Source organism: Tympanuchus pallidicinctus, unplaced genomic scaffold (genome assembly GCF_026119805.1).
Source record: "Tympanuchus pallidicinctus isolate F22 unplaced genomic scaffold, pur_lepc_1.0 scaffold16, whole genome shotgun sequence".
Taxonomy (NCBI): Eukaryota; Metazoa; Chordata; class Aves; order Galliformes; family Phasianidae; genus Tympanuchus; species Tympanuchus pallidicinctus.
The window spans coordinates 20,034,924-20,058,225 of NW_026294679.1; the positions used below are offsets into that span (position 1 = coordinate 20,034,924).

A 23,302-nucleotide genomic window follows, 5' to 3' on the forward strand; every position below is an offset into this window, starting at 1 on the left:
AGGTGCTGGTGCAGATGACTTTAGAAGGGAGAGCACGGTCCCTGCTACTTAAAATCCTGTGTTTGGAGAAATGGGTGGAGTCAGCACGACAAAAAACGTTTTCCTGAGGAACACCACCTTGGGCTCAGGGCCTTCTCCTCCCCTGTCAGCGCTGCTGTTGACAGAGACTTCTGGTGCTGCGCTGTGAAGCGTGGATGAAAGGGCTTTCAGAGACAGGAGTGCGGAAGGTAAGCGGTGGGGACGGAGGGAGCTGGTTTTGATTTGTGTTGTGTTGGTATCTCTGTCAGTAACAGCGTCCCTTCCAAGATCTTGCTACTGTTGCACTGGTAATGCAGAGAGCAGCTGTAGTACTGGGCCCTGGGACATACCAGATCTGAAGACAAGACTTTTCAGTAACATTAATTTAAGGATACTGGTTAGTGTAACATGGAGCAGAACTGTAGGCCAACCAACCAACTGGCAGATGTTCCACCAGTTCAAAAGGCGAAGTTAGAAGGCCAAGTGCCAGGCCGATACAAATACAAGGCTTCCTCCCTTTTCTACAGACCTAGTAGTTTGAGCCCTGTGTATCTGTAGTAATCTACCGTACTTTCAGAAGTGCAAAATACATTTGTGATCTCCTAGTGTTATTGCCAAAGCTTCTAGTAGAGAAGATGCTTTTGTTACTGGCTTACTGTCTATGCTCCAGATGGGTTTCACACTTTTTTTGAGACATAAATTATTGAAGGGGAAAAAAATGTGAAATTGATCCACTGAATTCATTTCCATAGCTCCTATTATTCTGAAACAAAAGTAGCACATACGTATCAATCTGTAAGCCAAACAAGCAAAGGAAACAGATTTCCCAGTATCACAGTCAAGTGTCAGAATTATGTACTGACCAAATGCATGCTTTGAACTGTGGGCCACAGAATGTCAGTTTTGCATCATCTCCGTTCTGACTGCAGCAGCAGGACTGCAGCATTTCTGTGATTCTCCACTTAAACAAAAAACCCCCTCTTTTACCTGCCATGATCATGAATGCTCTCTGAACACCTGATCAAATTCAGCGAAGGCCTGGCAGTTGGTTACCATGGAACTGTACATCAGGAGTCGCACCTGAAAGCATCACGAGCAGCTTACAGTAGTGATCACTTCACAAGAGAAAACGTATTTGCAGCAGAGTTCCCTTTATTTCATAACATTAAAGCACACAACCATTAAATATACTTGACACTTGTATTGTGCTATCTAAAAAGCTACACTCCAATACACACACGGCACGAATCTGGTGGCATCCACTCAAAACAAAGTGGAACATCAAAACCAAAGCAAAGGTCTCACATAAAAAATAGATCTTACTCTCTGCAACTGTATTCTTAAAAAAAATGACGATGGTGAGATAAAATGGAAAGAAAGTGGATTACTGAAGCAGCAACACCTCCCCAATTTAATGCAGAATGTTATTTTTACCAGCTCATCTGCAGATGGCACAAATGAAAGCTGATTAAGGCAAACGCTTCTCAAGAAAGGCGATTTCTTGTAAACAGCAAGGAAAACATTGTGTCTTCATCAGAAGCTCTTTCTTAGGAGTGACATTTGCTCTGTCCCAGGCCCCTATGGGACCCCTGCCCCTTGCGTTTCTGCTCTGTTTCTGAAGGGACTGCATGATGCATTGTGAAATGCCAACTGGCAGCTGGCTGTGAGAAAAGCCCAGCTTTCTCTGCAGGCAGCTACAGCAGCAGAATGTGCCACCACACCACTTCCCCAATGGCCTGTCTGGCCTTCCTAATGTGCTTGGCCTCTGGGCTTTGGTATTTGGCAGTGTAGTGTTTGAGACGTTTTGTGGCTCACCTGGACCAAACGATTCACCAGCACGACAAGTCAGTTAAAAAAAAGTGAAGGTGTATTAGAAAAAAGGTACCTCATTTTAAAGCCATAATAGGAGAAACTAAGCTACGCTTTCATTTTAAGAGCTGCAGTGCACAATTGCTTTGATCCCAAACTAATCAGTATCTATTAATTAATTGGCACCTACTAGCAACATAAGTCACTAAGCAGTCATTTTTAATGTTTAAGGGGAATTTCCTCTTAGAAGTTGACCATCTTCTCATGTCCTGACTTGAAATTTTCCTGCTTTTGTAATGTATTTGACACCTTTAAAAGGCTTGTATTTTTCTCCATACATGTCCAGGCGATTTACTTTCAGTCCTGGTAAAAGACAGAAATGAAAAAGTATGAAGTTTAAAAGCAAAATACTAGAAATGTTGCTGGTCTGTTAAGCAGTCCTTTCTCTCTGCCTTAAGTTAGGATCCATTAGCAGATGAGTTTTCTTCCTACCGCTTTCACAAGTTCATGCAGTTTGAGACAGCAGCTGGGAACACTCTTGTTGTCCAGGCAGGGCTCCCCTGAGAGGGTAACAACTGTCTTTTGGACTCAGTGAGCCAATACCTCCTTAGAAGCTACTGAACACAAGTGTACCTTCCAATGCGTGTGCACACTGAACTTTTGTTCCTAATAACGTTAATGAAGCAAAGGACAAATTGTAGAATTGTTTTCACTCTTAATTACAACCTCAGTACTCTCTTAGAATAATTAAGGAACAACAGAAGCTATTTGTTACCTAACAGCTAACAGTTTCAGCGTGGCTCCTACTTTCCCACACATCTGCCTTTGGCATCCGGCCACGTGCTTTGTTACATTTAAGCTAGTGGATGGTGAACTTAAGAGCAGAGCACAGGATACTTTTCTCACCCAAGGGCTAATTCTTATTAACTCCAAGAGTCTGGAAGGCAAAAAAAACCGCAGCCTGGTAACCCACCTGGATACTGGTACCAATTCTCACCTGCTGGCTTCAGCCATCCTTCCAACCAACTGCTCTGTGAGGTCCCAATTCTGCACCACTTGCTCACAGAAGCATTCTACAGCTGAGCAACTTGCTTGATTTAAGTGTTGGCAGAATGAGGCAGTGGTTGATTTAACTGTACTTTAGCCTTTACCATATAGATTTTGTTTTGATTTTAGTCACAAATTGTTTTGGAGACAAAAAACTAACCAGCTCCGGAAGGTAAAAGGAGGATGTTATTTATTTGAAATCAATAAAAGTTGTTTGACCACGAGAAGGCTTTAGTGGTGCAAGTCAAGAGCAGCATTCTCAGTCACTGTCCCTTCACTAAAAGGAGAAATTTGCTTTTAACACAAGTCAGCAAAGAAAAATCTACATCCCTATGTGTATTTGAGTCCTGCTTGAGCAAAGCCAACGAATCACTATTTGCTCACAATTCAGTTTCCTACCCCTAATCCTGCTGCTAATTATCCATCAGTTTCCCGTAACACCCATCTACTCACCTGAAATTGCAAGCTGTTGTATCTTAAACTGGATATTTAAACTTGGATTCTCTTCAGGCTTAGGGGCTCCAGATTGCAGGTTCACTATTCCCTTCAGATTTGGCAGCTTTTGAGGGGTAATTTTGCCAACATCCCATGTTAACACCTGTCAGGTAAGAGAGAACAGTGGCAACAGACCTTGTGGGTACCACCTATGAAGCCAAGGTGAAGCTTTTAGCTCGCAGGCTGGGTACTGAAGTAGCCTGGTAGAATTACCCCAGCGGCTGGGAGCTGGCATACTGCTGGTTTTGTTTTAAAAGTATCAGGTCTGTTCTTTCTAAAGCAAAATGTTTCTTTGAGAACTTTCATTTACAATTCAAACCAAATGCCAATTGAGATTTTTCAAGGGCAGCAGAAAGCTCAGAGCAGGCTGTGGAGCCGGCAGAAGGCCTGGAGAACTGCTTCTAGGGACTAAAAAGCCTCAGGAGCGTAAGGAAATTGATGTCTTACCCCAGCTGAGAGGCAAGACAAACAAACTGGTGTTTCAGATCCGTTGTTTTCCTCCCTGTTGTCTTAAAAAAGCAGATCTTTGGGAAGACTTTTTTCTGATCTCTTGCTGCCTGTTTTTCTGACTCCCTGTTTTCAAGTCTACTGCATTTTCTCCAGCTTCTCAAAGTATGTTTTAAAGGGCACAGACTGGAGAATATACCGTATCTGAAACCACCAGCAATGTATTGTTGTAATAAAGAAAAAGACTAGGAAAACTGAAAGGGAAGCAAAGGAGACTAATACAACCAGAAATCGTAACTGGTACATCTCTAAGACTGAAAAAGGGAATTTTAAAGAGAAGATCTGAATTATTAAATATGTTGGAAGGAAAGTTTTTTCTGCCACGTGTGGAACAGCACTGTTTCCAGCACTATGCATTATGTAGGATTGCTCTTATGTCTTCTAAGATAAATACATATAAAACCTTAGGACTTACCTTAGTAACTGGATCAAATGTATAGCTGCCTTGTGTAGCAGTGAGGTTCATATTAAGTACTGCTTTTGGCATGTGAACTGTCATGACAACTCCTTCTACTGTTTTCCCCATATTCTGTTTTGGTCCAATGGTAACATCAAATCTTCCCGAAGAACTGTTCTCCTTAAAACTGATCAAATGCTTCACGTACACAGGAATTGCCACCAAGCTGAAAAGAGAAGACAGCAGTTGAATGCATTCTGTTTGCTTCTCTGCCAGGGGAAACAAAGAACTTTCTCATAAATACTTCCTATGTTTCTGCTGGGTATTTAACTTAGAACCAGTTTCTTTCAAAAGTGGGAAGTGATTTCCAGCATTTCAGCATCATTGCTGAAGCCATTTTTATTAGTGGAGAATGGAAAGCTGATTTTCTTCTAAATTACTTGTCTTAATCTCTATCCTTCCTTTTTTTTTTTTTTTTTTAGTTATTTATTTATTTATTTTTAGTTTTTTTTTATTTTATTTATTTTTATTTATTTTAGTATTTTTATTTATTTTTAGTTTTTTTAGTTATTAGTATTTTTTAAGGAATCTCACTAAGCCAATTCTCACAACAGGTGCCAGTCAAATCAGATTTAGGTTGCAGGTACTTGCAAGTTAGACTACTTTGATTTAAAAAAAAATATATTAATGAATAGCAGAGACCTCTATCTATAAAGAATCTTATCAGCCAAGCATCTAGCAGCAACACTGATTACCAAGACTAGCCCTGAATTAGTCCTGCATATGGTTTATCCCACTGAAGTGACTGCTGAGCTCAGCTGAAACACTGCTTTCTTCTTGCAGGGGCACAGGGCTCCAGATTAGCCAAAACCTGGGAACGTGCTTTTTGGCAACAGTGTAAATTCCTCTTTTAACAAGAAGGAATCTGCAGCTACTCAGATGGAAAGCAGTAGACAGTGTACCTACAGAATGAGCACCCTGAAAGCAAAACGTACTTCTGTGAGCTGACACGGTAGGAGATCAGTCTGAAATTCCCATCTGGAGGAATAAACGACAGCACTCTTTCAGACTCCCAGCGTTTGAATCGAATACACGGATGGAAGCTGACGTCATCCAGCAGCCTGGGGTTCTGTAAGTAGTGGCAGAGGGATGAGCAGAATGTCATAGAAGAGCAGGGTTTGAAGCACCTCCTGAACTCTACACAGTTCCTGTTCCCTGGACTCGAAGCGGCATTCCTAGCCGCTACTGCAGCAGTTCCCCTGAGTGTGTTCTGGTCACAAAGGCTATTCTAACTACTGAACAATTCAGCAATTTTTAAGCTATAACACAAAACTCGATACGTAATTTTTGTGTGAAACGGGTGAAGTAGTTGTTGTGCTGTTACACTAACTCTGTTCATGAAAGAAAAATATCCCAAGCAATTAAAATTGCCAAATGCAGTACTGAATTTACCATGAAAGAAAGAGAAAGATCTGGCATTCCTGAGAGCTTAATACACGAATCAATAACACCTTGGATTTCTGCAAAGACTGTGGAACCTGTGGGAGAAAAAAAGAAAGACACTGCACTTAACATACCATCAAGGGCCTGACAAATGTGAAGTGCAGCTAGAGGGCACAGGTGGCATTTGCACAGCACTCAGGACCATGCCGGCGCAGACAGGGAAGGTCATTCCAGTTACCTGTGGTCAGGGCAGCTTGCTAAAATGCGTGAACCAGTGCAAACGGCGTGTGCCTGAGCACCAGTGCAAGCTGTTAGGCAGAACTCGTCCTGCATGTGCTTGCACTGTAGCGAGCAATGTGCAGATAAGATTTTCAGAATATGCAAACTCCAAATCTTCCTTTCTTCCACCCCTGTCTACAGCAAAGTGACAAGTCGTGGAGACGTGCAGGGAAGCTGATGCACATGAAAACAGTAAATATCTAAGCACAATAAAGCACAGGATGTCATCATCCTTGGCTTTCCTCCTTCACACAAGACAGTACGTGTCTGTCATGATGTTAAATAGATATTATATATGTTAAATATTTAGCCAAAAGAAAACATGAAAATGAAACTACTAAGTACCTTACCCAGAAAAAAAAAATTCCTTAAATGCTCTAGAAGGACAAAAAGTTATCAGCAGAGCTCTGGACTACTTAGACCTACAAGCAGAGGTTCTTTTAGAAGGTAAGTAGAAATTATGGCTCATCTTGTCAAGAGGGAGGAGAACCTGGGGGTTAATAACTGAAAAGAAGGGATCCTGTTTCCGATGAAACAATTAACCAAACCACTATCAAACAGGATAACGTCCTTATTCTTGGGGAGCCACCTTGCCTACTTCTTAGTCCTTAGTGAAGGTTAGGAAAAAAGACTCTGCATGGCAAGTCCCTCAGGGATCGCAGCAGAAAAAAGTGGCTATGGCTGCAGCAGTGGAGCCCCAGCAGGAAATTCAAAGAGTCTCGTGGATGCTGATTGGGCTTGGAATATATACAGAAATAAAAAGAGTCCTGATTATAACTCCTCAGGAAAGGCCCTCGCACCACTCTTAGGAATCCCATTGAGCCAGGAGAGCAACAGAGCCCTTATGGTGCCCTGAGTGTGACTGCCACTCTCTTTTAGTGTCAGAACAGCAGGAATAAGAGCTGCACAACAGGTATTTATGACCATCCAGTACAACTGGTGCCAGAGTGTTTGTCAAAGTGGCATACGGAAACACTTTCCACATATGTTAAAAAAATAGAAAGGAGTATTATTGTGCTTCCTTATGTTTTTCCAAGAAAAGCAATTCTGTGCAGGAATTCTGCAACAAGTTTTGACTCAGAGGAAAGCTGATGATGTATTTTGTCTTGTTCACTTGAGGGCTTATAAGCAATGGGATAGATTATGGGTAAGCACAACGTGAGATAATTTTGCCATCACATTTAAAACTTTTAAGAATTTTTTTTCATTTGTATCTCAAAAGAATCAACGTGCAACCAGAAAATATCTAATTACTGAATATTTATTGTAGACGTACAGTGTGCTCTTAAAGCATCTTAGAGCATATTGCCATAAACTGAAGGATATACTTGGGCACGTTATTTGAACATGGTTGTATGCTTCTAGTTTAGACACGGATCCATGCATAAAAAACATGGATGCAAAAAAGCCAGCTGCACTGTATTCTCCCTAAAATCAGTGTCTAACTGTAGACACATTCAACAAACAAAAACCAAGGAGTTTGCAAGGCATCTTACCTGATTTGTCTATAATCGCATCAATTTCTTCAATGACATCAAAGTAGGCTTCATTGTTTGTGTATTTTACGCCCGCTCTGCGCCAAGGAATGTTGGACAGCTGTCCAGTGGGAAGGGTGTCACCCACATTACTGCTGCCTTAAGAATGGAAGGGAACTCAACATCAGTGATTAATTACAAGAGGAATGTTGTAACAGCTGCAATCAAGAAACAAAACAGGATTTGACCCCTAGAACTGCAAACTAAACCCCAACCACTGCAATTTCATTTGTTGGGTGACGTGAATGAACTTTAAGGATGTATCCAGCCTTATTACAGCTTTCAGATTTTATACTTTGCACAGCAAAATACAAAGCTCTAGTCAGCTGCATGTTGGAGTAGGAGGAGATGTGGGCCTACATCCCCCAGAGGATTTCATCACTGCAGCTGAAGATATTACAGCACGTTTTCCTTGTCTTCCTGCAGTGCTAGCAGGCTGCCTTTGGGACCTATTTCATGGTAAGAGCTCTTACAAAGAAAGACCTGAAAGAAGATTTAAGGAGGGCTCCCACCCCTTGCATTTGTTACACCAAGGTTCTTGCTTTTGGTGCCCTCCTAAGCTAGCCAGCAGTGACGTGACTGCCACGTCTAGGCCTGACCACGCACCACATCAACCCAAACCCTGTCCTGCTCTTGACTTTTTGGCTTGACCTGCCCAGTCATCACTGAGCTGCAGTGGGCCGCATTATCTCCTGCTCACATCTGACCCCACCTTGTTGTTTCTCACATTCCTGCCACCTCATCAGGGAGGCCTCTGCCCCTGCCTGCCTTGCTGTTACCCTCAGCTCCCATCTCCTACTGCTGCTCAGTGGGAGAAAAGGGCGACCCGAGCAATTTGGTTATAAAGTAACCAGTACCATCATTTAAAAATCAACGCAAAATAAAAACAGTAAAATATAAACCTAATGAGACTTTATAAAAAACATTAAACCACTTGTGCTGTCTACCCCCAAGCCAGCTGCCCTGAGCACTGCCTTTGCGGCCTTACAGCCCACCTACTGCCCGTCTCCAGCACAACATACAGGCAACCATCTCACGTGTCTCTGGCCCAGGGTGACACTCCACAGCTCACCTCCCCTGCACCCGCTTGTCAGCCCAGCAGATTCCACCAGCTCAGCTGACAGACACGTGGCTCTGTCAGAGTGAGATGTCTGCATTTACAACAGCCTGAAACCAGCACTTAGCTTGATGGATGCTGACGGTGGCAGGGCGAGGCTGAGGACAGGCTATTTGCTTCTCTTCGTGCAGTCTGTCCCCAGGCACCAAAGATTTATTAGATATCTGTTAAACAGCTCTGTAGAGGAATTTCTTATAGTACAAAACCTTCTCCAGTGCCCTTCAGTTATTCAAGGCTTGGGCTAGCTCTGTGCCTCTCCCGGAGCACCTGTTTCCAGTATGTGCTGTCCCAGCTGGGAATGGCTGTTGCCGAGGGACTCCAGCAGCTGGGGCTGGATCAGGCAGTGCCATTCTGGGAATACCAAAGGGGCCATACATAAATGGCACATAAAGAAGGAATTGCTTTTATTCAACCAACCTCTAATAACTGTGGCCTCACCTTCCAGATTCATGCCGATACAAGACTCTGCAGCCATGAGGTGCGATGGGGCTTTGTTTTTCAGCAGTTACCTCTGGAAATTATTTAGTTTCATACCTGTGATGGAGTTGACAACGGAACGCAGAATTGTGGGAGGCTTGATCAGCTCCTTCAGTATGTTGGATTCTGTTGCCAGTGGAAAGCCGTTGTCTAACATTTCTTCCAGCAGCTCGTACACAATGACCACATTGTCCTTAATCGCAGTCTCAGAACATTCGCCGAAGTAATCCTAAACAAACCAGAGATTAAAAGAGGGAGGATTTTTATTCCTGTTAAAATGCTCTGTAATTTTCTTTTTGCTTACTCTCTAGTATCTCAAAGAACTTTAGTGCTTAAACTGACACACTACTTCTATTCTTTGACTGCATCATTAAGGACACGTAGCATCTAGAGCTAACAGTGAAATTATGTAAGCTGATTTTCTATGTATACATCTCCCAAGGGTTCTTCCACTTGTGAACATGAAACATATTTTCGGTTAGAACACCAATGCAGAATATAGAAGCTATCTTTCAGCAGTGCTCACTCTTCACCAGAGGTTCCTTTATTTACAGCATCTGTCAATCAGGCTGCAAACTGACTCCCAAGTCACATCTCATGGCTTGCACTGACTTCTCCATGACTGCATGATCATTCTAGTTTATTTACGTAACTGGAAAAGTACTCAAAGCTTGCAGAAAAAAAACAAGCTGGAATTTGGGTTTTAGTGCTCATGTGCTGGTATCTGTAAGTCAAATGAATACACAAAATAATCCTCCTTTTCTTTTGTACAAGCACTTAAACTGCAAAGGGAAAAGTCATGGACAGGATGATTTATTGCCTTTCTACAGAAGAAGTTTATACCAGAATTCCTTTGTAATTATTTCAGTTTTAATATTAACGGCGACAGACCTGAAAAGTATCTGCTACTCGGTGCAGAAATTCAATTACGAAGAGCGGTGGCACTTCTGTCTGTATGACAGACACAAAGAAGATTTTATCGCGATAGATGCTGATGAGGTAGTGATGTGGTGTGGAGATGACAGGAGGCACGTTCTCGACATCGACTGCTTTCTCCTGAGCTTCGAAGAAATAATCACACACAGACTGGCTCACAACGCTCTTCCAGTGCTTCTCCAGGAATATATCACCAGAACAGTTTATAAGAAACAGGCTGTGGATCATTTTCTGTTGGAAACATTCAAAGAAGTTAAAATAAGCAAAAGGATGGGACGATTGACACTGTATCTTCTCCCACATTCCCTTCCTTATTATGGTTATTGTTTACTAACATGCACTGTGAGTTTAAGGAAAAGATACTGCTTAGCTGCTCTTTTTTTTTTAAATTACATTTTCTTTATTGAAAGGAAGGCTCTGCCACAAAACAATTAATGGTGCCTTAAGGTGCCAAAATACATCACAGTGTAAGCAAGAAGTCAGTACCCTTACTTTCTACTCCCATCTCTATTTGGCATTTGCAATGTATTTCTTGAAGAAACGCTGACTCTCCTCAGCCAGCACGGCAACATACCAGGATAACTGTACGATTTTCCACTTTTTCTTGTAGCAGAGGATTTTGCATTACATTTACATGTGTAATTGAGCATTGTGGTATCTTATGGAGAAATCTTATTACCTTGTCAGCTTTCAGCTACTGAACTAGGGAAGTGTTTTTTATTTGCTAGCTGCTCAGTCTTTTGCTGCACTTGGATAAAGGACTGGAGTTCTTCGAACAACACAAAAGCATATGTTTGCCCCACCTAATAGAAGTGCCTCAGATGTGCTCGATACACATGGAAGAAAAGCTTCTAAAATAGCTTTATAATTGAAAACCAACTCACTCATGAATCAAGGGGAGTATTAGCTGCAGTTACTGAATGTAATTTTTTTCTTGGATCTTTCCAGATTTACAAATAACATACCCCAGCCACTGATCCTTCACTTTATTCACAGGAAAAGCAGCTTATCTTTTTCTAAAAAGCAATTACAGAATCACAGAATCACAGGGTTGGAAGGGACCTCAAGGATCATGAATCTCCAACCCCCCTGACACAGGCAGGGCCACCAACCTCCACATTTAATACCAGACCAGGCTGCCCAGGGCCCCATCCAGTCTGGCCTTGAACATCTCCAGGGCCATTCCCAGTGCATTTCTCAACATTCAGTGAGATAGTAAGTGAATTAAGTTGCTGATTCAAATTAAGTGAATTGACTCTTTTCTCCACATCTGCAGAAGAGCCAAACGCTATTGGACTTCAGCTTAGCTGCTCAGCCTTTCCAACAGGCAGCTGCAATGCTTTGGCTGACCTGCAGCACAGCCGTACTTTGACAAAAGCAAGTCTGAGTTTAAAAGTGGGCTTAGAAAACAAACACCTTTTAAGCCAAGCATAGTGTCCTCAAGCTGAAGTTAACCTGGCATTTACATCATGCATAAACTCATTCTGTAGCTGAAGAAGCTGCCAGTGGTTCCTCATTCCTGCTGCCTTCCAAATACTGATATCGGAACATTTGTGGCTCTGCCATGACAGCAGGTCTTTGTGCTCACTGGGACCTTGCCAAGGCTCTGCCAATTCCCAACCAAAGCATGCTGTCCTTAGTGATAGGCATGAAAAGACCCATGGTCAATATGTGGACAAAAAGAGCCAATGAAGCCAATGTGGCACATAAGGGGAAGTTATTTTGGAATTGTTAATGGCCAGTTTGCTTAAGAGTGAGAAAGAAAATAAAGCTACAAATTGACACTATTGCACGTGCAGCGGAAATGCTGAATCATGGCCTGAAGCAGCGACTGAGCACCTGGTGGAAGGCAGGGCCAACCCAGGGGAGCTCAGGTGCATGCAATGCTCCTGAGTGACTGGAAGGGGTGGAGCCAGGATTGACCCCTTACAGACCTCATGTAAGGGTTGGCAGTGAAGGTAAGGGGATTTCTCTGGAGGTCTCTGCATGCCTGTGGTCTTTTGAAGGTAAGCAGCTTTTTTTTCTTTATTTCTGTGCCCACAGCTGTAGTGTTTGAGCAAGTCCTCACTTGCTGTAGCCTAGCACCTTGCTGCTCTGCTGCTATTGCTGCACTTTCCATCATGTTACAGCATGCTTCTATGATACCCATCCTTGAACCAAATCAATCTCTGAGTTAGTTAAAAAAAAAATCAGACAACTTTAACACTGTGAGAACAGCATTCTTATTAAGGAACCTCAGTACAGTTGTTCAAATCCAGTTTAACTAAGCATGTTCTGATTTTAGCCAGTGCTGAGTGCTAAAACCCTCTAAAATCTCCTGGAGGGCCATAGAGCAGCACTGAGTATAATCAACCACTGAATGTCAGTATTGTTCCACACCAAGGTGGCCCAAACATATGATCAGCTGCAAGGCTTAGAATAGTTCTCTGCACATTTTAATGTGGACACCATAGCACTGATGTTAACAGCTCCAGGCCCTAACTCCTAGGCACTGCATACTAAGCTGTTAGAGCAGTTTCAGCACATGCAGGACCTGCTGCCCAGGGCCCACAGCAGAAGAGCTGTGCTGGGTGATGGCTGCTGCACCCGATGCTGACAGTATATCAGAACTGCATTACACAGCGGTTCTAAGCCCCAGCAGTGCTCCTGCTGTACAGCTTCATAGCAATTCTACTGAGCATAAGCTGCTGTATTTGTGACTCTGTTGTTTGAGCTAGCACAGCTGTGCAGCATGCCAACACTGGTTACTTACATACAGCCACGCTGCTCTATGCTGGTCCCGCATCCAGCCTCTGTTAGCAAGGCTGGGGCTTTTGCAATGCATTCCACCTACAGCACAACACCATGTCATCATACACAGTTGAGAGGGGGCCTGCACAGCCTGAAGGGGTGGCAGTGCTGGACTTGCCCCTACTTACTCATGCTCATGCACCAACTGTGTTCCTAAGTATGCATGTCCCTGAGGAGAACGGGAACAGCAAACTGAGCAGTCAAGTCCTACCTAACTGCATTCCCTATCTTCAACCATTTTTGCAGGATTTCCCATGACACACAATTATTTTGCTTCTAGCAGAAGTTCCCTTCATTCCCCTCACATGCTTCTTTCTTCCTTTGCAGGTTTTAGCAGTAGAGCAGCACGTGAATAAGAAAAATAATTCAAAGTGCTCTGGGAAAACGGCAGCTGTATCCTTACAGCTCGTGTCTCCTGCCTGTAGGTCCCAGCAGCCATGGCACGAGGCAGTCCCATCTGCAGTGAGCAGCTCTGTTCAGATGCTTCCCTCTGTCAGTGCTGAGCACAACAAAGCCCTTACAGCAGTGCAGGACCAGAGACATTTCATTTATCCCACGTGCTGTCAAACTGCTGGCAACAGCCGGGTAAGGATAGAGCTGATGCTGGATGTCATAGAAGTGGTGTTACTACAAAAATATCTTATGGGAGCTAATATTTAACAGGAATTACTTACAGTGCTCCCAGTACCAAAGATTTCCCAAACAATCTTTTTTTGTGTGGCAGATTTCATTTAAGATATGCACACAATGAGGTTTTCTCATTACTTTACTTTCTTCTTCTATCTCACCAGAATTTTAGATTTGCAAAGAAGAAAAGGTGAAAAATGCTGACTGTAAGAAATTCCTCTGGTAACTTTAAGATTCTGCACGCCAACAGGTCAGGTAAGTAGCAGCTCAGCAGCAGAGCACATGAAGAGCTGGGACATTCTAAGGGTAAAGATCTTGAATCAAAAAAGCCACCAGTTTAAAAGACAGCAGCCAAAGCACACCACCACCACCTGAGAACCAGGAGAGTGTGTGCAAACGCCATTTTGAGAGGGCAGCACACGAATGCTCTATGCAAAATACTAAAGATGTCCTTCTAGGAACATTTCAACAGGACACGTCTCCCATCTTTCTGCTTTTAGGCTGACCTAAGAAGCAGTCTGAAGGATTTTGTGGATTATTTGCATCTTCAGCTCAAAGTGAGCCACTCAAGATCATTTTTAATAGGCTCACTGCCTTAGATACTGCTTGACTCCAGGGGATTGTACAGGTACTGCAGCAACAAGCAGCCCAGTGGTTTGTTCTTGTCAACTTCCCACCCTTGTTAGGAGCTCAGACATACAAAATTCCCTGTGGCTCTAGACAGTCATTTCCACTTCCACAGGAACTGAAGTCCTCAAAGAACAGCTAAATATTTTAACTTGGGCATCTTCAAACATGCTATTTCCATCCCTGTATCTTTTGACTAAGTCTGGATTTTGCTATTTCACTTTTTTTTTTTCCATCTCTTGGCTGAGAAACATCTGGGCTCACAAGACAAAAGCAGAGCTCACTGGTGAGACTGGCCATGGGAGCAAAGTGATTGCACAAGCGTGTCCTTAGTTACAACTAAATACCCTAAAATGTGACTACTACAAAAATACTGCTGCCAGCTGCTTTTCCCTAACACTTAGCTGAGTTACAGTCAAAGCTCTGAAAGCCAGGAGTGAGGAATTTATCACTGACCTCTGCAATGCCCTTCAAAGCATTCTTCACAGGGCTCCATGTGGGATGTGAGCAGTGTGCTCAGACCCACGCTCCTGCACCTGGCTGGGCTGCTCAGAAGGCCACAGGGTCAGTGGCAGTGGGCTGGCTGAGCATCTGCTGTGGGTTGGTAGAAACAGACTTCTTGTGATAAGCCATTAAAAGCATGGAAAGTAATCAAATGCTCAGAGAAATGTGGAGAAACAAATAAGCTCAGATAGGTGGCTCCATTTCTATTTTGAAGTTCACGTTTTTGTCATGACCACCCTGCGGGCAGCTCTGCTAGCTTTTTCCAATACGTTCAGGATGTGCCTTAAGTGGACAACCTTCACAGACTCACTGGCTCTTAAAATGGTAAACTAACGAAGAGAAGTTCTATCAAACACTTCAGTGACATTTCCAAGACAGTCAGGGTGATGCATTTGAACACACAGCTTGCTGGGCTAATCCTGATACAATGTTAGCAGTTGTGAGTCTCAGAAATCACCAAAATATGTCATTTGGGGGATTTCTGGAAGGCTCCTATCATCATTAATGTATGTTACTGCTGCTGCAGAAGTTGTCGTTAATCTTTCTTGTTTACAAGATGCCCACAGCTTAAAGCATCCCTACATTAGGGTAAAAATGTATTCACAGCCCTTCTTAGGAACTGCCCAGTCTATCTGTAACAGGCAAAGCTCCCAGAACCAAATCAACTGTAACTAACAGCATCAAGTGCTGATGTCTGCGTAACAACCACTCAGATAAATACTCTATGAGCCAAATCATCCCTATTAAAGACTAAATGCTTCACTTCCCAATTTTTCAGTGTACACATATTTACCTTCACTTTCATTTAAAACATTGTTAGTAACTTTCCAGAACAGTTTGTGAAAGGAAGTGGTCCTCTGAGAATACTCTGAAGCTGTCCTAAATCAGGGTTTGGTATCCATTACAGCCTTTCAACTTCCTCTGTGGTTATACAGATAAAATCACAGCCTACAAAATAATCTGTATAACATTTCATCTGCAGACTGATCAGCTCTCCCATAAAATATTTGCATGGTGCCTCTGTTTAATTTAGAATAAGTCATGTAAGTGCTGGCAAGATTGCTCCATCTCTTGCCAACAAAACAATTTTAGATGCTGAATAATCAATCAGTGTTCGATATTGCTTAACTGCAGTTCCCTCTGGGATATGCAAGAATGGAAAGTTTCACTGTAAAAGCCAAAATCCAATAGAATTGCTCAAAAAAAAAAAAAAAAAAAAAAAATAGAAATGAATTATTAGAACTACATTTTTCACATGGAAGTGGAGCATTTCCAATACAATTTACAAGCAAATCGGTGGATTCATGACAACTAATGGGCCATTTAAGAATTCAACTCTCTGAAAGCAGCACTGAATAAAGAGATAGAAAGGACCAAACTGACCAAAAGGAGTTCAGCTCAGATTGACAGATCTTAGGATATTTTCTGCCTTTCTCCCCAGCTCCCCGTAGCTCTGGCAGGAGTGATGGTGCTACAGCTTCCTAGCACTCTTCTCCTAGGCAAGATTTTAAGAGACAACCGATGTTCACTGAAGGACATGCACAGCACTGCGCGCTGCTGGGACACAGAGCCTGCAGGTACTGCTGGAACCTGCTGCAAACAAATGATGGCTCTTGCTAACGCGTGCGCCCTGCCAACCAGCCCAGAGCACAAAGTGCAGAAAGAAGGACATCACCACCTTCTTCGATGAGAAAAAAACAGAGCCACACTCTTTAATTCTGGAAGAGCTAAGTCAGTTGAGAAGTAAATAAGGAACTCTACACTGCAGAAAGATTTAACCTGGTTTCCTCTCACTTACCATGTACAGCTTACAGCTGCTACTTGTCACTACTGTTCAGATCTTTCTGCCTCAAGAACTCCATTTCTCTTTCAGAAATTCCCATGACAAGATTTCTGTTTAAGATCACTCAATGCAGAATTGCTTGCAAGGAGAGCTTTGTTTGAAAGAGTAACTGAGAATGAATTGGTATGTAATTGCTTTGCACAAAAGGAAACATCATTTCTGGAGAAGGACAGCAAATCAACACTGCAGGATGTGGAGGGGTCTTAATGTTTGATTTGCTGTCTGTGAAGAATTTTCAGTTATGCGACAAGGGCAGGAAAGGCCCTTCTTGTCCCATTTTCTCCCAGAGCTTTTTGTTTGTTTGTTTGCTTTGAGTTAGATGGCCCTCGCAGTATGAGGGCTCAAACCTTATGCATTTACAGGGATACACCACTCAGGCACAGTTTTTGTGCATTTGCTTATTTCTCTTTTGCTTTACCGTAAGAAGCCACGTACAATTCGAACCTGCACGCATCGCTCAGCACGACGACAGGACACTAAGCGCATGGCTGCTTCAAAGTACGTTAGCGCTGAAACAAAACCAAAGAAGCCGCAGCCCGCACCCGGCTGTCAGACACGCGCACAGGGAGATCTGCGGAGCGCTTGCTGATGCAGGCGCTTCCCGAAAGAAGGCACAGAAAGCGGAACGAGTTCCCGCACACTCCGCGCTCCTCCCGCGCTGCACACAGCCCCGCGGGCCGCTCCCTCAGCCCGTGCTGACGCCTCTCAGGCCCTCGCCCGCCCCGCGCCACCGCCCGGCTCCGTGCGGAGCGGGCACAGTGGCTCACCCGGCCGCAAGGAGCCGCCGGCCCGGCCCCGCTTCCCTCGAGCACGACCCACGCCGCCCGCCCGCGCCCCGCTGCCGACCCGGCCCGGCCACACGTACCTCCCCCGGCGCGGCGCGTCCCGCTCCCGGGGCAGCGGCCAAGATGGCGGCGAGGCCCGGCGGCGCGCGGGGCCGCCCCCCGGCGGAGGCGCGGGCGGCCGGGTCGCTGCCTGCTCCGAGCGGCGAATAACGGGCGCGGCGGCGGCCCGCCCCGGCCTCCACCGCCCCGTTCCCTCCGCGGCTCCGCGGCGACCGCCGGCCTCGCGCCGCCCGCCGGCGGCTCCCGGCCTCGAGGGCAGGCGGGGGACGGCAGCCGCTCGCGGGCGCTCGGAGGACGCGGCCAGGAGGGGCGGTGTCGCCCCGGGACGGGGCCGGGCGGAGGCGGCGCGGCGCTGTCCCGTCAGGCGCCCTCGGGGCCGTTCGCTCCCCGCCTCCCGGTGGCGGTGCCGCGCCAAGCGGGGCGGGCCTAGCCGAGCCGAGCCGAGCGCGCCGCACGCTGCCCAGCGCGAAGATGGCAGCGGGGGAGCCTCAAGCCAAGAAGCTGAAGCTGGAGCCGAAGCAGCTGAGGTAACGCGCTGTGGCTACGGACTGCGCCTCACGGAGGAGCGCGGAGCGGCGCTGGGCTGCCGCTGGGTTGGAGACACGTGCGGGGCGCCGGGCCTGGCCGGGCACGTGCAGCGGGCTGCGCGCCGTGCCGCGGCTCATCGGGTCCCCTCGCGGCTCTCCGTCGCGCTCCGTTCCCGCGCGGGCGGCCGACGGCGGCGGATCCGCGCGCTGCTCCCACTGGCGGAGCCGGGCCGGGCCGGGTGGTGCGGCTGTGCCGGGCGCCGAGGTGCGGCGTGAGGAGCGCGGGGCCGGGACTGCGGCGCGGCCGCGGCTGTCTCCGCTTGTGCTCCCTCGGACGGAGACTCCGGTTGTCCAGCGGTCCCCGCGCACAGACAGGTATTTGTCGGGACATCGAGATCCTGTGGAAGTATTCCATTTGAGATAATGTGGGACGAGGTTTCGGTGCCGCTTGCTGTGCTTGCTGACGGGCGGCAGCGCTCCGTGATTGCGCCGACCAAACCCCTTTGGCTGACGGCGTGCACGGAGGCGACCCGTTCGGTTTTAATGTCATAGCAGAAATATGAAAGGGTTCTCAGTGAAGGAGTGCGATCAGAGAGCTGCGGCGGGGCTTTGTCAGTGCCATTCCGGGTGCATTTTCCCGGGATTATCGGGACGCGAATAGAATTGTCTGATACCTGATCCCCTTCCAAGTGCTCAGGTTATGAAGATTAATGACGGGAGGCCCAAAATGCCAACATCACCCCGGCGGTAACTAGTGACCCGCTCAGATATAGCGTAAAGCAATGGGCTCGGGAGCTGAAGCGAGCGTAACCCATGTCTGTGCAGACACCCGTACCGAGGGAGCTGACCCTACTCACATTGCCCGAGTCAGGGCACTTTTCTGGCGGTAGGGTGGCTTTTCAAGTCTAACAATAGTTAGCAAGCACAGCTGCAAGTAATGGAAAGGGGAAAAGGTAACTGTGCTCTGAAAGTAAATAAATGGCATACAGCAGTGTAAATTGTGAGTAAAGAGCACCAGCCATTTCCGTGACCTTAAAGTGAGGAGGGACAAAGAATTGGAACTGAGTATGTTTCTGTTTATAAAGCTTATTGGGGGAAACCGCTCTGTAACAGCTCGATGCTTAAACATAAAAAGCAAAATAAACAAAAAAAACCCCTCGTTATTGAGATACTGAATTAGAAGCGGGAAGGATGTTTGCGGTGGCATGGGAGGCCATGGTGGCATGCTCTTGCAACAACCGATAAAACCAAGAATAATAATTTTGTATGCTACACAATGGTTAAAATGTAAAAAATAACATTGTTAAATCTTGCGTACTCTGATTGCACTGAAGTTTATTTCAACAAAGGCTCCAGTCTTGTGCCGTAGGCAGAAAAATGCCATATACAGCTGATGATGGAACCAAGTCAGCGTGCTGTAGGCCCTGATTGGATGTGTGAGGTGGAGAAGGGCACTGGGCTGGCTCTGGCAGACCTCTGTGCTCCCTTGGATGTGGCTGCAGGATGTGCTGAAGCATGTTGCTGTGGGACCTTGTCCCAGGCTGAGTGGCAGAGATTCCTTGCCTTACTGTGTTTGTTATAAGGATGAGTTGTTAATGCACACGCTGGTATGTGAGCATCACTGAGAATTTTGGAGGATGACGGCTTTGTATTTGTTATGTGAAGAATTAGAATTAGAAGAGAACTGATTGCTCTTGACATCTATGTTTTACTCTTCAATCTCTTTCAGAAGACCATGCATAATGAACTGTGCAGGGATGGTCTTGCACCCTACTCATTCTACCATACAATATGAACGTGTATCTTTCTACTGCAAAAACTGTTTTAATATCGAGAAATGGCATTAAAAAGTTAAATTTCACTCCGTAATATAGCCAGCACCTTGTCAACAATAATGTTCCTCCCTTATGTTTTTAATTTGTTATTTTCCGTCCTCAAATGGTACCAGGGAGGTTTCATAGATGAATCTTTTTAGTTCCTTTTCATCCTTTCAGGCAAAGTAGAACAGAAGTGGCTCCCTCAGAGCGTAGGCCAAGCTGACCTGGTTCAGTGGAAATTCTTTGAAGGCAATGGAGGGTTGTTGGCATTGCCACCCAACAAGCAAAACACAAAGCTCGAGGCCCAAAGTGGCATTCCCAGCACAGTAATGCATCGTGCTGACATGACATCGTGCTGGGTGGCAGGTTTTGTATTGTCTTTGTTGACGGTGCAAATCCCCACTAAAACCAACAGGATTTAGGCAAGGCCGTGAATGCCTGTTATGTGTTTCAGACTTCAGACCACATCTCTGCTGTGCAAAGTAAAATATCACTGTGTGTGTAAACTGTGCCATTTGAACAGAAAGTGCGCTTGCAAAGCTGCAGTTTGTTGTTGAGCAGTGGTATCAACTTACTAGAAATGTCACGAGGGATTAATATAAAGAAGTATTAAACAGGATTTGTGCCCTTTTATATTTGGTTTGGTTGTATCTTGGAGGCCTGTGGAAACTGCAGCCAAACTTCTGTTAATGTCACGCTCGTGAAAGAATGTGAGCATTCTCTGTAGATTTGTTTGAGCTTTTGTGTGTATTTCTATGTAGAAATGTGCATGTCTGCAGAAGAAAAAATGAACCAGCTTGTGAAACCCTCCAAGGTAATGTGCCCTCTGTTACGTGATGGCCCCTTGGCAGTTCTGCAGCTGCTGTATTGATTGAATAGTTACCATGTAGCTGGCTGTTGGAACAAATTGATCTGCATGAAGACAGCGTAAGCACTGAATTTGACAATTCTGACTGCAAGTACAAAGTACAATATTCCTCTTCTTCTCTTACTACTAGACAGAATTGCTTTTCAGAGTAGATTATCAAACACTCTGTGCTGTTTTCAAAAGCAGTCACTTTGTCACTACCATTCTGCTGGATTTTAGACAGCTTGATACTGGTGACTGTAAAAAATGTTGCTAATTACATGCATTTTTAATTTCCATAATAAGCTAGGTTTTAATTTAACTTGCTCTTTCATTAGCTTTCTAAAAATGAAAGCAGCTACTGAATATTTTAAATTAGCTGTGACAAAGCTTTCAGTTAAGATTTAGTAAACCATTTTTCTTTCTAATCAGCTCTACCTTTATTTTTTTTTCCACCACGTTTTCCATTGCTGTTCTTTTCAGTTTCTGTCTTTGTTGTTTGTACTTTCCTCACTTTGCAGTTGCCCACCATCTGCAAACACAGGTAACTTTCCCTATGTCAGTGCTCCTGATAGCCTCTCAGTACAAAGAGAGATATGACTTAACACCTTATTGCGTTTGCCCCCAAGATAATAAAATCATAAGACTTCTTTTTTTTCCACATGGATACTTAGTCACCTTTAGAAAGCAAACATTTTTGAAAGATGCTAGCAACATACTTCTCTAATTTTGTCAACTGTCAAAGTTGTGCTGGTAGGAATACACCCAGAAGCGGAATGCCCCGCAGCGGCTGGTGTAACAGTTGAGGCACTTGTTTCCATTGTTTGGATCTATAACTCAAATTGCTAGTTAGATTAATGCCTGTCCTTGTTGATGTAATCATGCAAGATTTATCAAAACAGCGTCACTGAATACAGTTTCTACACTTCTGCATTCTTAATTCTTTCCGTTAAAGAAATTTCACGCTTTATTGAGAAAGAGCGAAGCTTGAGGAAGGAGGAGGCTGTGGGAAGGCTATTTGTGCCAGGAACCACCAGCATGGCAGGCGTCTCCTCCCTTCTCAGACATTACCTGCAGCCCCTCTGACAATACAGCTGTACTACCCTAATATCCTCCACAAACATACACCTCTGACTTGGGTATTGTTTTACAGAAGTTAGCAGGACCAGTCTTGTCCTTAAAAGTGCTTACATGCATGTTCACATGTAGGACAGGAGCCAAGGCAAATAAATGTATCTATTTCATAATGAGTTTTTGACTTTGTCTTTTTTTTTTTTTTTTTTTTAATTTGCAAGTTCTTTTTTTTTCAGCAAATAAAACAGCTTGTGTAGAATTACTCATCTAATCAGATCTACTAATGTTACTTCTAAACAGACACGGAAGAGATCTGGAAAGGAGACTTGAATGAATAGAGAAGTAATTGAATATAGTGTCAATTGTAATAGAGTAAAATGGACTTTCTGCAGAACAAGACCTTGGCTTCCTCTGTTGTTGCTGAGGTCTATTTGAAGTGGAAATGTTTCAAACACAGCTCTTGCTTGTAGTTCAAGGTTGTGATATTGAATTTGAGTAGTTACACAGGCAAAGTACATGAGTATTTCACAAAGCCAGTTTTGGTAGCAGGGAATGTGTTGCTGTCTAAAGGTCATTAATTAGTATTTGCTGTTAACGTGTTGGGAAATCTTATCTTATTGAAGAAAGCAAATTGAACTTGAAGATATAATATGCACACTAGTTTTTTCTCAAGGATTTTTGTTTTGTTTCTACATAACTCCATTCATAAATCATTTCAGTTCGCATCCTAGAGTTATTTATACAATAAATAAACTTTTTGTGTGAGGGGGAGATGTCTGAGTATTTCACAGAATTAAGTGAAGGAAAGGAGATATTTTTTCCTCCATTGTGAACTGTAATTATTTCTGTGATGGTTGTTTGACTGCACTCAAAGTTATGCCGCACCTGAAGGATGTGGTAACATAAAGCAACTTGCTGGCTTTATGCTACTTCTGGATTTCATTTCCAGTGAAAGATATTGTAATTTTTTGTTGTTGTACTTTCAGAGGTACAAAGCAGTTTAACTAAAGGATTAGGCTGTTTGACTTGAATGGAGAAGGAAAAAGCGTGTAGCTATCTGCAGTGTGATGAAGACAGCAATATGCTTAGGTTTATAGATTTCCTTTTGCTTTTCATCTGTACGGTCTGTGAAGCTGCTCTAAAAGAAGTGGGATTGTGCTATGGAATTGTGAAATGAAAAAATATTTTAATATTTTGCTAGTTGATCCATATAAGATAAAATGTGTTGCATTTTGTTGTAAAATACTACTTTCTCTCTGTAGAAATACTTTCAAAACATTTTTTTTCTTTCAGAAAATGCATGTAAAATCTTTGAAGTTCTTTTACTGAAGGATAGTTTGTGGACCTTGTGCGAAGTCTGACTTTTTTTAAGGTCTGCTGAGGCTATTATGTAAAAGCTCATTATTCTGTCCCTCAAGCATGGACAGATTTGTTCTATAATTGTGTAAAATGTGAGGATTGATGGAGAACTTTCTGGTTATGCGTTCCAATCTGGACAGTTTTGTTCCTAATACTGTGAAATGGAACGTAACGCAGTCCAAAGCTAAGGTATAGTTTGAATGCACAAGTTACAAACGTATGCAGTGCAGAGTTTCCCAGACCACTTCAGTATGGTGCTGCTTTACAAGTTCTCACGTGCTTGCCTACTGTTATATCAGGTAGGGGTACAGGTCACTTTTATTTCATACTGTGATGAATCAGTAAGCATTTGAGTGGAATCATCTGTGGTATCATAGTTCAT

General features: G+C 44.2%; 2 protein-coding genes and 1 long non-coding RNA gene across 4 annotated transcripts in view; 2 read left to right on the forward strand and 1 right to left on the reverse strand.

The window, feature by feature from the left end:
• Positions 1-1,152: 1,152 nt before the first annotated feature.
• On the reverse strand, positions 1,153-17,419 carry AP3M1 (adaptor related protein complex 3 subunit mu 1). The gene is made up of 9 exons (XM_052678244.1): positions 17,317-17,419; positions 10,016-10,291; positions 9,182-9,353; positions 7,492-7,629; positions 5,726-5,811; positions 5,269-5,402; positions 4,292-4,499; positions 3,328-3,472; positions 1,153-2,190 (listed from the first exon to the last, which is right to left on the reverse strand). Exons 2-9 carry the CDS (start codon positions 10,286-10,288, stop codon positions 2,090-2,092), a joined length of 1,257 nt encoding a protein of 418 aa, XP_052534204.1. The 5' UTR covers positions 10,289-10,291; positions 17,317-17,419; the 3' UTR covers positions 1,153-2,089.
• A 262-nt stretch (positions 17,420-17,681) lies between these two features.
• Positions 17,682-23,302, forward strand: part of ADK (adenosine kinase) — a 269,224-nt gene continuing 263,603 nt past the window's right edge. Inside the window, exon 1 of one of the 2 annotated variants that reach the window (XM_052678245.1) lies at positions 17,682-17,823. In XM_052678245.1, coding sequence (XP_052534205.1) covers positions 17,768-17,823 — 56 coding nt within the window. In that variant the 5' untranslated portion in view covers positions 17,682-17,767. The remainder of the gene's footprint in view (positions 17,824-23,302) is intronic. The other variant, XM_052678247.1, reaches the window with a different exon arrangement.
• LOC128078224 (uncharacterized) lies at positions 18,206-21,737 on the forward strand. Its single transcript, XR_008205378.1, has 2 exons — positions 18,206-20,454; positions 21,443-21,737. It is a non-coding gene; the product is annotated as an uncharacterized LOC128078224 (long non-coding RNA).

Coding starts and splice junctions, on each gene's coding strand:
- AP3M1 (XM_052678244.1), bottom strand. CDS start 10,288: ATGATCCACAGCCTGTTTCTTATAAACTGTTCTGGTGATATATTCCTG. Junction 9,354..10,015: donor GAGTAGCAGATACTTTTCAG/GTCTGTCGCCGT, acceptor TGGTTTGTTTAG/GATTACTTCGGCGAATGTTC. Junction 5,403..5,725: donor ATCTTTCTCTTTCTTTCATG/GTAAATTCAGTA, acceptor CACTACTTACAG/AACCCCAGGCTGCTGGATGA.